The sequence below is a fragment of the Gavialis gangeticus genome, unplaced genomic scaffold, assembly GCF_001723915.1.
Source record: "Gavialis gangeticus isolate Ggan-Ray unplaced genomic scaffold, GavGan_comp1, whole genome shotgun sequence".
Taxonomy (NCBI): domain Eukaryota; kingdom Metazoa; phylum Chordata; order Crocodylia; family Gavialidae; genus Gavialis; species Gavialis gangeticus.
In genome coordinates, this window is record NW_017728983.1 from 974,102 (window position 1) to 984,968 (window position 10,867).

General features: G+C 50.7%; 1 protein-coding gene across 1 annotated transcript in view; it reads right to left on the bottom strand.

Moving 5' to 3' along the window:
• PFKL (phosphofructokinase, liver type) overlaps window positions 1-10,867 on the bottom strand; it is a 43,948-nt gene that overhangs the window by 18,028 nt on the left and 15,053 nt on the right. Inside the window, exons 4-13 of the mRNA XM_019512773.1 lie at window positions 9,405-9,594; window positions 8,283-8,448; window positions 7,946-7,990; window positions 7,007-7,115; window positions 4,822-4,917; window positions 4,635-4,727; window positions 3,628-3,753; window positions 3,230-3,294; window positions 1,145-1,208; window positions 231-377 (exon numbers count right to left, since the gene is read on the bottom strand). Coding sequence (XP_019368318.1) covers window positions 231-377; window positions 1,145-1,208; window positions 3,230-3,294; window positions 3,628-3,753; window positions 4,635-4,727; window positions 4,822-4,917; window positions 7,007-7,115; window positions 7,946-7,990; window positions 8,283-8,448; window positions 9,405-9,594 — 1,101 coding nt within the window. The remainder of the gene's footprint in view (window positions 1-230; window positions 378-1,144; window positions 1,209-3,229; window positions 3,295-3,627; window positions 3,754-4,634; window positions 4,728-4,821; window positions 4,918-7,006; window positions 7,116-7,945; window positions 7,991-8,282; window positions 8,449-9,404; window positions 9,595-10,867) is intronic.

Here is a 10,867-nt window from a genome sequence, read left to right on the forward strand (position 1 = left end):
ATTCTGGTGCCTCTACTCCCGGCTCTAGCACTGGGTGAGCAACCCCTGCTCTCCCGTCCTTCTGAACAGTACAAGGCTACATTTTGGTTTGGCAAGGGGGGCAAGCACTTGCTGCGGAGGTCAGTGACAAACCGGAGGCAACATTCACAAAAGACGCTGGACTGAAGCCCAAATCCCCAGGAGCAGACAACTGAGCATGGCCCCACCCTCCCCCAGCTGGGGACCCTTACCTGCCCATTGGCCAAGCCTTCGAAGCCGTCATTCACCACATAAACCGTGTGCCCCTTGCAAATGCCTATGCGGACCGCTGACCTGACAGCAGCATTCATCCCAGCCGCCGGGGCACCCACATTTAGGATTGCCAGGGTGAACGGGCTCTGTGGGGAGAGAGGGCAGAAAGAGAGCAGAGCCATCAGTTTGTAGAGCTTGGGGCCAGGAGAGAACTGCTGTTGTCCCCAGTGTCAGGAGCATGGATGGAGCAGACCTCAGCCCACCAACTCTCTGCCTCATTGGCTAGAAGAGCTCTGGAGGGTCACAGGTTCCTGCGGCCTGCGATTCTGGTTGGATCAGTCCTTTTATTTAAGGGGCTGGGGAAATGGCGTCCCAAGTGTCTCCCTTGCAGCTCCTGAAGCAGCTGGGCTCTGAGCCAGGACTGCATAGAGCCTGTCAGCCTCACTTTGCCACAGCTCTCACCTGTTTCCCCTCCCAGCTGCCTTTGGCATCCAAGGAGGGAGGCTGAGAGAAACTTTGGTTACTCCACCACCTGCTTTCTGTCTGTGCCTGGGGGGGGCCTTACTACAGGACAGCATTTCTTCCTCACACAGCCCCTGCAACAGTAGCAAGCCAGAGCTCTGGCCACAGCTCCATCTTCCCATGCCGTCAGATCTCTCTTGCTAACAGCAACAGAGATTTCATTCCAAACAACTCAATCTAAAATGCCAATGTGGTGCCCAGGAGAGCCCAGATCTGTGCATGCTCGGGCAGCATCTCAGTGTGCAGACAAGTATAAGCATTCCAGAAAACGGGAGGGACCACGTACACGTGTGCCTGTGCACACCTGCCCACATCTTTTACAAGGCCAAGATCTCGCTGCATGATACTGGTAAGCCCAAGCTGTGCTTCCCCTTCTTTCCAGTCCTCTTACCTTCCGCTGGGCTGGCTTCTGGTGCGCTAGGAGCTTGTAAATGTTCCAGTTATTTTCAAAGCTCCTACAAAGAAAACCAAACTCAGTCACTCTTGCATCAAAGCCCCACTGAGTCAGTGACCAGTCCCAAGGCAGGAGGGCATAAATTTAAACAGGCAGAGGGGACAGGGTCATATGCCTCAGACAACAGCTCCCATTTGCTGAGCTATATAAACTGCCAAGTGGGGAGACCCAATGATCTCTCTGGGGCTTGCTGAGGCAGAGGCACAAGACGAGGGACAGGCTGGCCTTTTCCAGCAGGGAGGGACATGAATCCTCCTGGAGAAGAGAAGATTGCTCAGGCCAGAGGGTCACATACCAAGAGCTCTTTAATGAGCATGATTCTCCTCAGTAAGATCTCCTCCTCATACTCTGGTGCTCTCTCAAGTCCAGCATGAGGCCGGGACTCTCCTGCTTCCCAGAATCTACTCCCTCGTCTCCTTAGCAAACAAGGACACAGCTGGGGCCAGGCCCCTAAGCTGAGATAAATCAGCATAGATCCATCGACTTCAGTAGAGCTATGTCAATGTAGTGAAGCTGAACACTTAAAGGTCAGAGGTTCCTGGCTAGAGGGTCTTGCCCCTCCACTCAGAGTCAGACCAATGCCATTTCTGGGGATTTTACCCCATGGTCAATTTGGTATGGACTGAGGGAGTTTTGCCTTCCTCTGTAGAGGTGGCATGGCCCTTTTCCCGTGATTTCTTGAATTAATATTAACAACGTTTTACAGAAAAAGGCCACTGGCTGCCCTGGTCTCTCTGCTTTCCCTGTGGGAGGTTCGGGAGTTATGTCTTGTGTCTTGTCAGGGTTGACAGCAGTTTTACAAAGAGTTTAGATCAGGGGTGGGGAAAAATATGGCCCATGGGCTTGATATGGCAGCGAAGGGATTTTATTTGGCCTGCAGCAGGTCCCTCAGTCCCCTCTGGCCCAAGCGCAGTCCAGCCCATGGTGCAGCCTGCCACCCGTAAGCATGCAGTGGGGCTGGCGCGGCTGGACCCTTGTTTCTTGGCAGCCCTAGCAGCTGCTCCTTTGGCTGCCGCAGCCATCAGCTCTGGCCCTGGCCCAAGCCCACTCTGTGCAGGAGGTCAGGGTTCCTGCACTGCCTGCTTCAGACTGGCTTGTCCTAGCCACGATAAGCAGCAGTGGCAGTGGCTGGACAGAAGCTGCTGCTGGGTGCCGAGGAAACACAGGACCTGGCAGTGGGCATAACTGCTTCCCCTTCACCGCTGACCGGAGCCTGTGCTGGGGCTGCCCTGCAGCTCCTTCCTGCTGCAGCCAGTATCACCTCCAGGCCACCACAGGCCCTGCACCTGGTGCAGCAGCAGGGAGGAACCACAGGGCAGCCCCAGCATGGGCGCCAGGTGGCCACAGCAAGAAGGGTCCCAGCAGTGGTGAGGGGAAGGTGGCTGTGCCCACTGCCAGGTCCTGCTTTTTCTTGGTGCCCAGCAGCAGCTTCCACCCAGTCGCCACCACCTCCATGCCTGGGTAGCCGCTGCCAAACCTGGGCAGCAGCTCCAGTCCCTCCATCGGGCATAAGGACAGGTCAGAGGTGGCGGCCTTGGCTGAGCTACCCCTGTTGAAGCTGATGCCCACCTGTGCCCATGCCAGCTCCCCACCTGCCTGCAGCCCCATCCCACACAAGAAGTTTTGGTGACCTGTTGTGCAGGGGGATTGAGGTGGGGGGTGGAGCTGACACCTGTGACAGCTCTGCAAAACTCCCCCAGCTCCAGCCTCTGGCCCCAGCCCCCAGCCCTCAGCTCCAGCCTCCAGCGCCAACCCCCGGCTCTGGTTCCCAGCTCCCAGCCACTGGCCCCTAGCCCCAACCTCTCTGCTCCAGCCCCCGGCCTCCAGCGGTAAGCATCCCACGTGGTACCAAGGCAGAGCACTCACGGACTGTTACTCTTCAGAGGAAACATTGCTTCCTTGTATCCCCACACAGCACAGCAAATTTCAGGGTAATCTGAGTCAGCTTGTGGGTTTTAAAGCACTCCCTTTTAGATAGGAAGCAACACTCATGCTTACTTCTAATAGAGCTGCTGCTCTTACCTGCCCCGGAGCTGGATTGCTTCTTCAAACCGCTTCTCATCCATTGCTTTCTGAACATCTTTTGTCTTTAAAATAATTGTGAGGTTAGAGGGAAAAAAAAAGTCCCAGTAAATTCAACAGAAATGAGCAAAAGCACCAAGACAGAGTTAAAAATTAAATGCATGCTTGGCCTATTCCCTGACCCTAATGGTCAAGCCCAGCTCCAGCAGCAACAGAAAGGGTGGGCTAGGATTTTAAACCTATAGGGGCCCCCAAATGCATTTTTCCCTCACTTGTGAGTTGCTATCCCGCCCCAAAGGAAATCACTGAACAAAACAGAAAAGTGGAATTTGCTTACCTAGATCCTTTCCCCTCTCCACAACACCCACCCACACATACTTAAGCTTTCAGGTACTTACCACTTGAACACACTCCATGAGAGGCAGCCGGACAGATTGGTTCCCAGAAAGACTCACCACGCAGGCAGGGGTGTCAGGTGTTGCCTCCACCAGCGCCATGACAGCTTCCATCCCCATCTTGCTGCTCTGTGAAGGCGACAAGAACCCAGTTGAGAGGGTGGCTTCATCAGTGCAAACACACCCTTGTCACGTGCTGCACCAAAGGACTTAAGCCCCCGTGTGACAGGCAGACACACTGGTGGAGGTCCTGCCCAGGTGTTCAGGCGAGCAACTGAACTATTGGTGCAAAACACCATGAGGGCATGTAGACACAAAAGCACACACACATGAAGCACTGAGGAAGACTGGGCTGGTGGGGCACAAACATACCATCACTAAAAGATCCCTCAGACTAACACTTCCACTCTCCAGGGAAGCACCCCTAGGACAGTGCACACACCCAACAGAGGCACAGAGAGAGGCCTGGTCTGTAGTACCTCCAGGGGAAGGCCCTGCATTCCCACTTGTTAAAATGAGTATACAGGAACAGATCTAGGGGATACTGGATATGCCATAAGCACAGCCCCTGTGAGAGGGGAACAGAGCTACATGGCTTTATGATTGAACCATGGATTATGCAACTCAGCTGGCTATTTGTCCAATTCAGATACTTAAGATCTTGAAGAGTTGCTAGATTATTTAAGATTAGTACAGTTAGTGGAGGATTAAAAAGGAGAAAGCTCCTGAAAGCAGGGAGAATGCCAAGCTCCGTTCTGTACAAAATGGCTGAGCACATACATGTTGCATTTAACAACAAGCCCTGTGTTTCACAAGTGAACCTGTGCTTTCCCCCACTATGCTGGGAAGCACTCATTCCTCAGGCCCATGTCCTGCTCACCTCACCAGAAACAGCAGGGCATTTCATCCTCCATGGCACAGATGACCTGTACTCCAGTATCTTTGCTGGGCTGGTACACAGAGCACATCCACATAAGAGCAGCCCACTCATTTAGGGAGACTGTACCTACCAGGACACGGTCAAATGCTGACGGGGTCCCACCACGCTGCACATGGCCAAGGACGGTCACACGTGTGTCAAAGCCTAGGCGCTGGACAACTAGCTGCGCAGGAGAGAAAAGAGCGGTCTGATTAAAGAACAAAGCACTGGCAGAGGCCCAAAACAAACAGGAGAGAGTATCCGAGCTTGCCACCTACATCTTTCACATAGTTGGAGGAGATGGACTTGCCATTCCTATCGATGGCACCTTCAGCAATGATGATGATGTTGAGGCGGGAGCCTCGGCTGCGTGTCTGCCACAAAGAAAAAACATGTGATAAAAACCATGGAGTGTTTTTTATTTTTATTTTTTTTAAAGAAACTGTTATCAAAAGGCTGAATATTTTAAAAATTTGTTGGTTAAATAATATGAAGTTTCTCATTGCAAAAAGAAACCCATTTTAAATGAACTCTAAATTTAATAGAAAACTATCTATAAAAGCCAAAGCTTTTTTTTCTCTTTATAATCTCTTAAAACAGAAAATAAGTTTGTTGCATCTACGAACCTCTATCAAAATCCTTCTGTTACAGGCTGTGTGCTTTTCTATAGAAAGGAGGATTCAACTTTTGAGGTCAAGCTTTATAAGCAGGGCACCATGGATCATGTACAGATTTAGAAGTAAATTATCTAGTAAACAGGCAATATATCATAACCATTTTCTAGCATACTGCAAATACAAAATGACTAAGACCTCTGAAAGCATCAAAATGCCATTGCTTCATTAAGCATTTGTAATTATATCATGGCCTTTCCTAGTAGCAAAAAGACACGCCAAACCCAGTGTCCAGGTTCCACCGAGTTGCAAGCCTATACATTTTATTGGGTGAAACAACCCAGGAAATTGCTCCCATCTTTAGGAAAGAATGGAAACAACCAGTTAGTGATTTAAATTGAGGCTATCTGAAAATTGACACGGAGGTTTTAAATTACCTCGGTTTAAAATCAGTCCTCCCTGATGAAGAGACAAGTCAAGCTTAGCTAGCAGAGTTGGCCAAAGCCAAAAGGGCAGGCAGTGCTCTCTGGGAGGTACTAACATTACAGTGAGCTTGGCCAAGGAACTCCCTGCCTTGCTAGCAACAGCCGGCTCCTTGATAAACAGCTGGAGAGGGTGCACAGAAGCTCTGTATTTCTGTGAATGCAGGAAGCTCTCTTCCGAAATTAAGAGGTCTCCAGCCAGCCACCACAACCTAAGGGCAACCTCTCCCTACTCAGCAATGGGTTTCTGCGGCTTACTTGTAGAGCAGGGTACTAGCTCTTTCTAGAGACCCATGGACTAACCTAGCCCTTAGAACAAAGATAGGCTGTCTAAGCACCCAACAAAGAGGTGGGAGCAAGTAGATGCTGACATGTGTCTGGGCCTCCATGGCTGCCTTCATGGGAGCAAGGTCCAGACCCCAAATTTTTCTGGGCTCTCTCCCGGCACATTGACATGCATTTTCAGTTCAGTTGTGTGTTAAAGAGAGTTGCACTGCCCCCTGGGACCTTCTATCAGGATGAGCACAGACTGTTATACACTGGCTCGTCCAGGAATAGATCCTTAGGTTTTGGCAGGGGCCGGACCCTCAGCTGGTGTGAAGCTGGATGAGTCTGGTGATTTCACTGGAGCAGAACCAATTTGTCAGCTGGGGAACTGGCCCAGGGTGCTCATGTGATGCGAGAGGAAGGCAAAAGGCCAAGCCCCCACCTGCTGGTGGAAAATCCTAAAGGAGGGAAAAATGGAACTGAATTTTCCCTATCAGCTCATTTGGTCATTGTGTCATCTCACCCACAAGAGTCTTGATCACTGAAGCAGATAGACAGCACTATTTGGGCAAGGACTGGCAAAGACAAAAGAGGTGACACCACAGCTGTCAGCCAACACCACAGCTGATCTGTACATCCCATGCAGATTCTTTCCGCACACCTGAACCAGTACTCTAACTCTAAAACATTTGTAGCAGAAGCCTGGTAGGTGTCAAACTATGAATAATAACCAGAGAGATTAGTAATAGTCTCCAGCGGTGAAACTAAAGTTTATTTTGGCTCAAGCGGCAGAACTAAGATCAAGGCAGATCAAAATTCTGGGAGGAGAGAATAGGAAAAAAAAAGGACGATGAAGTGGAAGTGGGGAAGAGTGGCAGCTCCCCCCCTTCAGAAGATAAAATCCTCTTGTGTACGTGATCAGGGAGACATGTCAGTGGAAGGATGCCAGCTGAACCCTCCAGCAATTTGTCTGCTGCTTCACATCAGCCCAGTTAAGCAAGACACCTCTACCCATGAGCTCAGAGAAATAAGTATGTGGCTCCTGATTTACCACTACACTGACTGCTCTCCCCGAGACACACCAAAGATGGAGCACTTGCCTCCCCAAGTCTCTCACACATGAGGTCCTCCCAGCCATCCTCAGGAGGGGACTCAGGGATGAAAAGCCAGTCAGCGCCTGAAGCCAAAGCAGACACCAAGGCAAGGTAGCTAGGGAAGCAGACACAAGTTAGCATCCAGGAACACCCATCCATGACTGACAAGACACAACAGAGGCAAAAAACCATGTCACCAGGGACCAAGTAACTATTAGTACAATGCTGTGTTGAACCAAGTGAACGGCCAGGTGAGCCTGAATATGGCTCGTGCCTACAAACCTATAACTTGGCTAGTAACCCCAGAGGCTCACAGTGCCTTGTCTCTACCGGCCCAATGAACATTTGCTAGAGACTTCCCTCCACGCCTGGGGAAGCTGTGGACAGTCCATCACTGGAGATGTTCAAGGTGAAGCTGGTCAGACTGGCATGGAGGGGTGGGGGTTGCCTTCCTCTGTAGTGTGGGGTATGGCCTCTACCTGGGATCACTGGAGAGTATATTAACAACTTTTTACAGAAGCAGGATGTGGGCTGTCATGGTCCCCTGCTTTACCTGTGTCAGGTTCAGGTGTTATGTCTTGTGCTGTGTCTGGGTTGACAGTAGTTTTACTAAGAGGTTAAATTATGGAGCTGTACAAGTTGGTTTAGATAGGGCTGATCCTGTCTAAGGCATGGGACTGGGTTAGACTGTGACCCATGGAGGTCCCTTCCAGCCCTTCTTCTCTATGATTTTTAACTTGGGTTTTCTCTTCACTGTTATATGGCCCAGGTTCATACACCATACTTATATACCACCCCCCCCCCCGATTCCCCACACCATTTTTACCCACTCAAAGCCCAGTCACATCCCCTTCAGGGGTCTTCTACCCTCCCCTTATAGTCTTTTCCAATGCTCACCCCCTCAATATTGCTTCCCTCCTCAAAAGGACACAGGCCTTTCCTTACCCACAGTGCCTGCCCATCACCTCCAACACAAATGTTCTCTGGTGGCTGCAAAAAAACAAGAGGGGAAGCTGGAGTCAGGCTTTCTGGAGCAGTCTTTACCCTTCGCTAGAAACCTGCTCAGCTATCCAATGCTCCTATGCTCCACCCCCCACTGCAGGTCTGTGCCCCAGACTCAGGGGCTGTGCAGCTACAGGGGCTCCAAATAATTCCTTACCAACTTCTAGCATGGACCCTGCTACACCAGTCATTCCATGACACTGCCATGGGTTCAACTCAGTTTGTCATCTCTAAGAGGGGGCAACTGTAAAAATAAGCCATCTGGGGATTCCCAGCTCACCTCTGGGCTGTGGTAGTGATAGCATCAATCACCTCCATGATGCGGTGTAGTGCCGAGTCTGTGCCGATTGTCATATCTGTGCCACAGAAGTCATTGTCAATGGAGCCCACCAGGCCAACAATGTTTAGCTGACAATACTTCTGAGCTACATCCTCAGTTATTTGACCTGGGGGAAAAATACAGAGAAACGTTTTGTGGGGGCATCGATCAACTACTGAGACTCTCCCACAAAGCAACATTCTGTTGGAGGTATGGTGGGGAGAGGCAAAATGGGCCATACATTGAAAAACAAGCCACTACTTTCAAAAGGCTCTTAAGACTGATCTAGCAACCTCCTCCACCATCCTGAATGGCGCCTCTCAACAGCAGATGCCACTGTCCTGAGCCTTCCAAGCAGCAAGATGGGATCAACCAAAGGACTTCCCATTTACCCAAGAGAAAGCCAAGTCTGATAGGCTGCAGGGTGATTTTTCTGTGAACAGAATTTGCACTTAATTCAACTGCAATTTCTGGTGTTAAACTGGCCCCTTTGAAGAAGCCAATCAAACTGACTTTACTATCATACTTCGGAAGATGCGGCTTTCTTCCAGAACCAAAGGCAGAAACGCATTTCCTAGCTCTGAATCCTGTCTACTCAATTTAAGAGACATCAGAGGTATTTTAGTAGCTTAGGTCCCCATTGAGTCAAGTGCACAAGCATGCTGGACTTCAAGCAAAAAAGGGCAGAGTGAGAGCCAATGATTGTAAGCTGAAGCCAGATAAATTCAGAAGAAATTAGAAAGTTATTGTTCCACTGGTTAAATGACCAAGGGAAGAAGTAGATCTGCCCTCTCTTGCTGTCTTCAGACTAAGACTGGACACTTTTCTGGAAGATCTGTATTAGCCACACACAGGTTATGAGGCTTCACAAGGGGGTAAAATCCTGTCGCCCGAGAGAGACAAGAGGAGATCAGGCAAGGCGGCCTATCGGTCACTTCCAGCCTTCAGGTCTATGAATACCCAAGTTGACTTTCCATGCTTAAACCTGTGCACTGCTGCTCGCAGTTTTATTTCTCCTGTAGATTTGGAGGTGAGGATTATCACAGGGATTAACGTGTGTCCAACACAGCAGACTGCACGTACCATCTTTAACCAGGTCCTCCAGCAGGCTGCCCCACTCCGTCCGGAAAATGTTGGCCCCAGTCAGACTGCCGTCTCCCCCAATGACACACAAGTTGGTGATCCCATGCTGCACCAGGTTGTAAGCAGCCTGGAGGCGCCCCTCTCGCGTGGTGAAAGCCTTGCAGCGGGCACTGCCAATGATTGTGCCGCCCTACAGGTAAACAAAGCATGTGAGAAAGCCAGCCAGTACCATGGGGGAAACCAAAGGGCTGACTGGATGGGGCTGGCTGTTGGGAGCAATCTCTAAAGAGAATCAGGATATGGTAGCACTGGACTGCTACACTTAAGGAATGGACAGGTTTTTTGTGGGCAGAAGGGTGGGTGCAGGAAGCTTATTTCTACCCAGATGTTCCAGAAGGTCAAGATTCCCAGTGTGCAAAGGAGTTGGGAGATTCTCATCAGGGCCCATCATCTGGTCCCCTCATGCTGGCCCTGGCCTATCCAGCTGTCCTAGGACCTGTGTGCTGCAGCAAATGTGAGCCAAGAATATACTACTTTTCAACCTGCCCTTCCCAGAACCACCTGCCTGGAGCCATCCTGGACTTGTTGACAAGATGTCTGAGAGATCTCACCCACAGAGAGCAGCCCCCCATTCCTTCACCACAGCACCATAGCTCTGGCAGGGAAGGGCTGGATTGAGCAGGCATTTCTGAGTCAAATCGTCACGGTCTGCTCTGGCAGAAAATAGGTGGAAAAAAAGTCAGTCTCCCTTAGAAACCTACTGCCAGCCACTTCCATAACTGTGAGCCCTGCATCTGCTGCATAATGCTCTTGATTCTTTCCCTTCTAAGAGGCTGATGGAGAGTGGGGATGACTGAGCTGGCTGGGGCAGGTCTTTCACTGAAAACTCTCGTTGCCAGGTGTCAGACCCATGGCACTCATGGCTTCTTTGCTGCTGCATTAGTGTAATGCATCTCTGACGCACGAAGCCCTATAAAGTGATAACATACCTCCTGTCCGAAAGGCAGCTCGTGTGACCTCCACTCCGCCCCCTTTGCATCATTAAACAGCCTGTCTAACCGCCAGGGCACTCTTGATAAGTTGTTGGTGATAGTGCTGGCAGACATGGAAACATAAGCTCCCTTAGGTGCTCTGCAGTCTGGTTCCTCACCCTATCCTCCAGAGCTTGCCCTGAGCCAACAATGCAGCAGGGGCATTGCCCCTGGTTCACTAGGGGAGGCAGGGCAGCCTGTCAGGAGACCATCTGCCTCTCGCTCATGTAGTGGATTAGTTACCACAGATACCTTAAACATACATGTAAGGCCTAATTACTGCTTTTATCCTCACCAAACTTGCCAGCTTGCTACAGTGACTGGTGGCAGGAGTAAAGAACTGGCCCTGTTCTCTGAATAAACCTCCCCCTGCCCGGCTCCCACCAGGGATTTTTATGGCTAGCAAAGTGCAGATTGGGTGGGGGGGGGGGG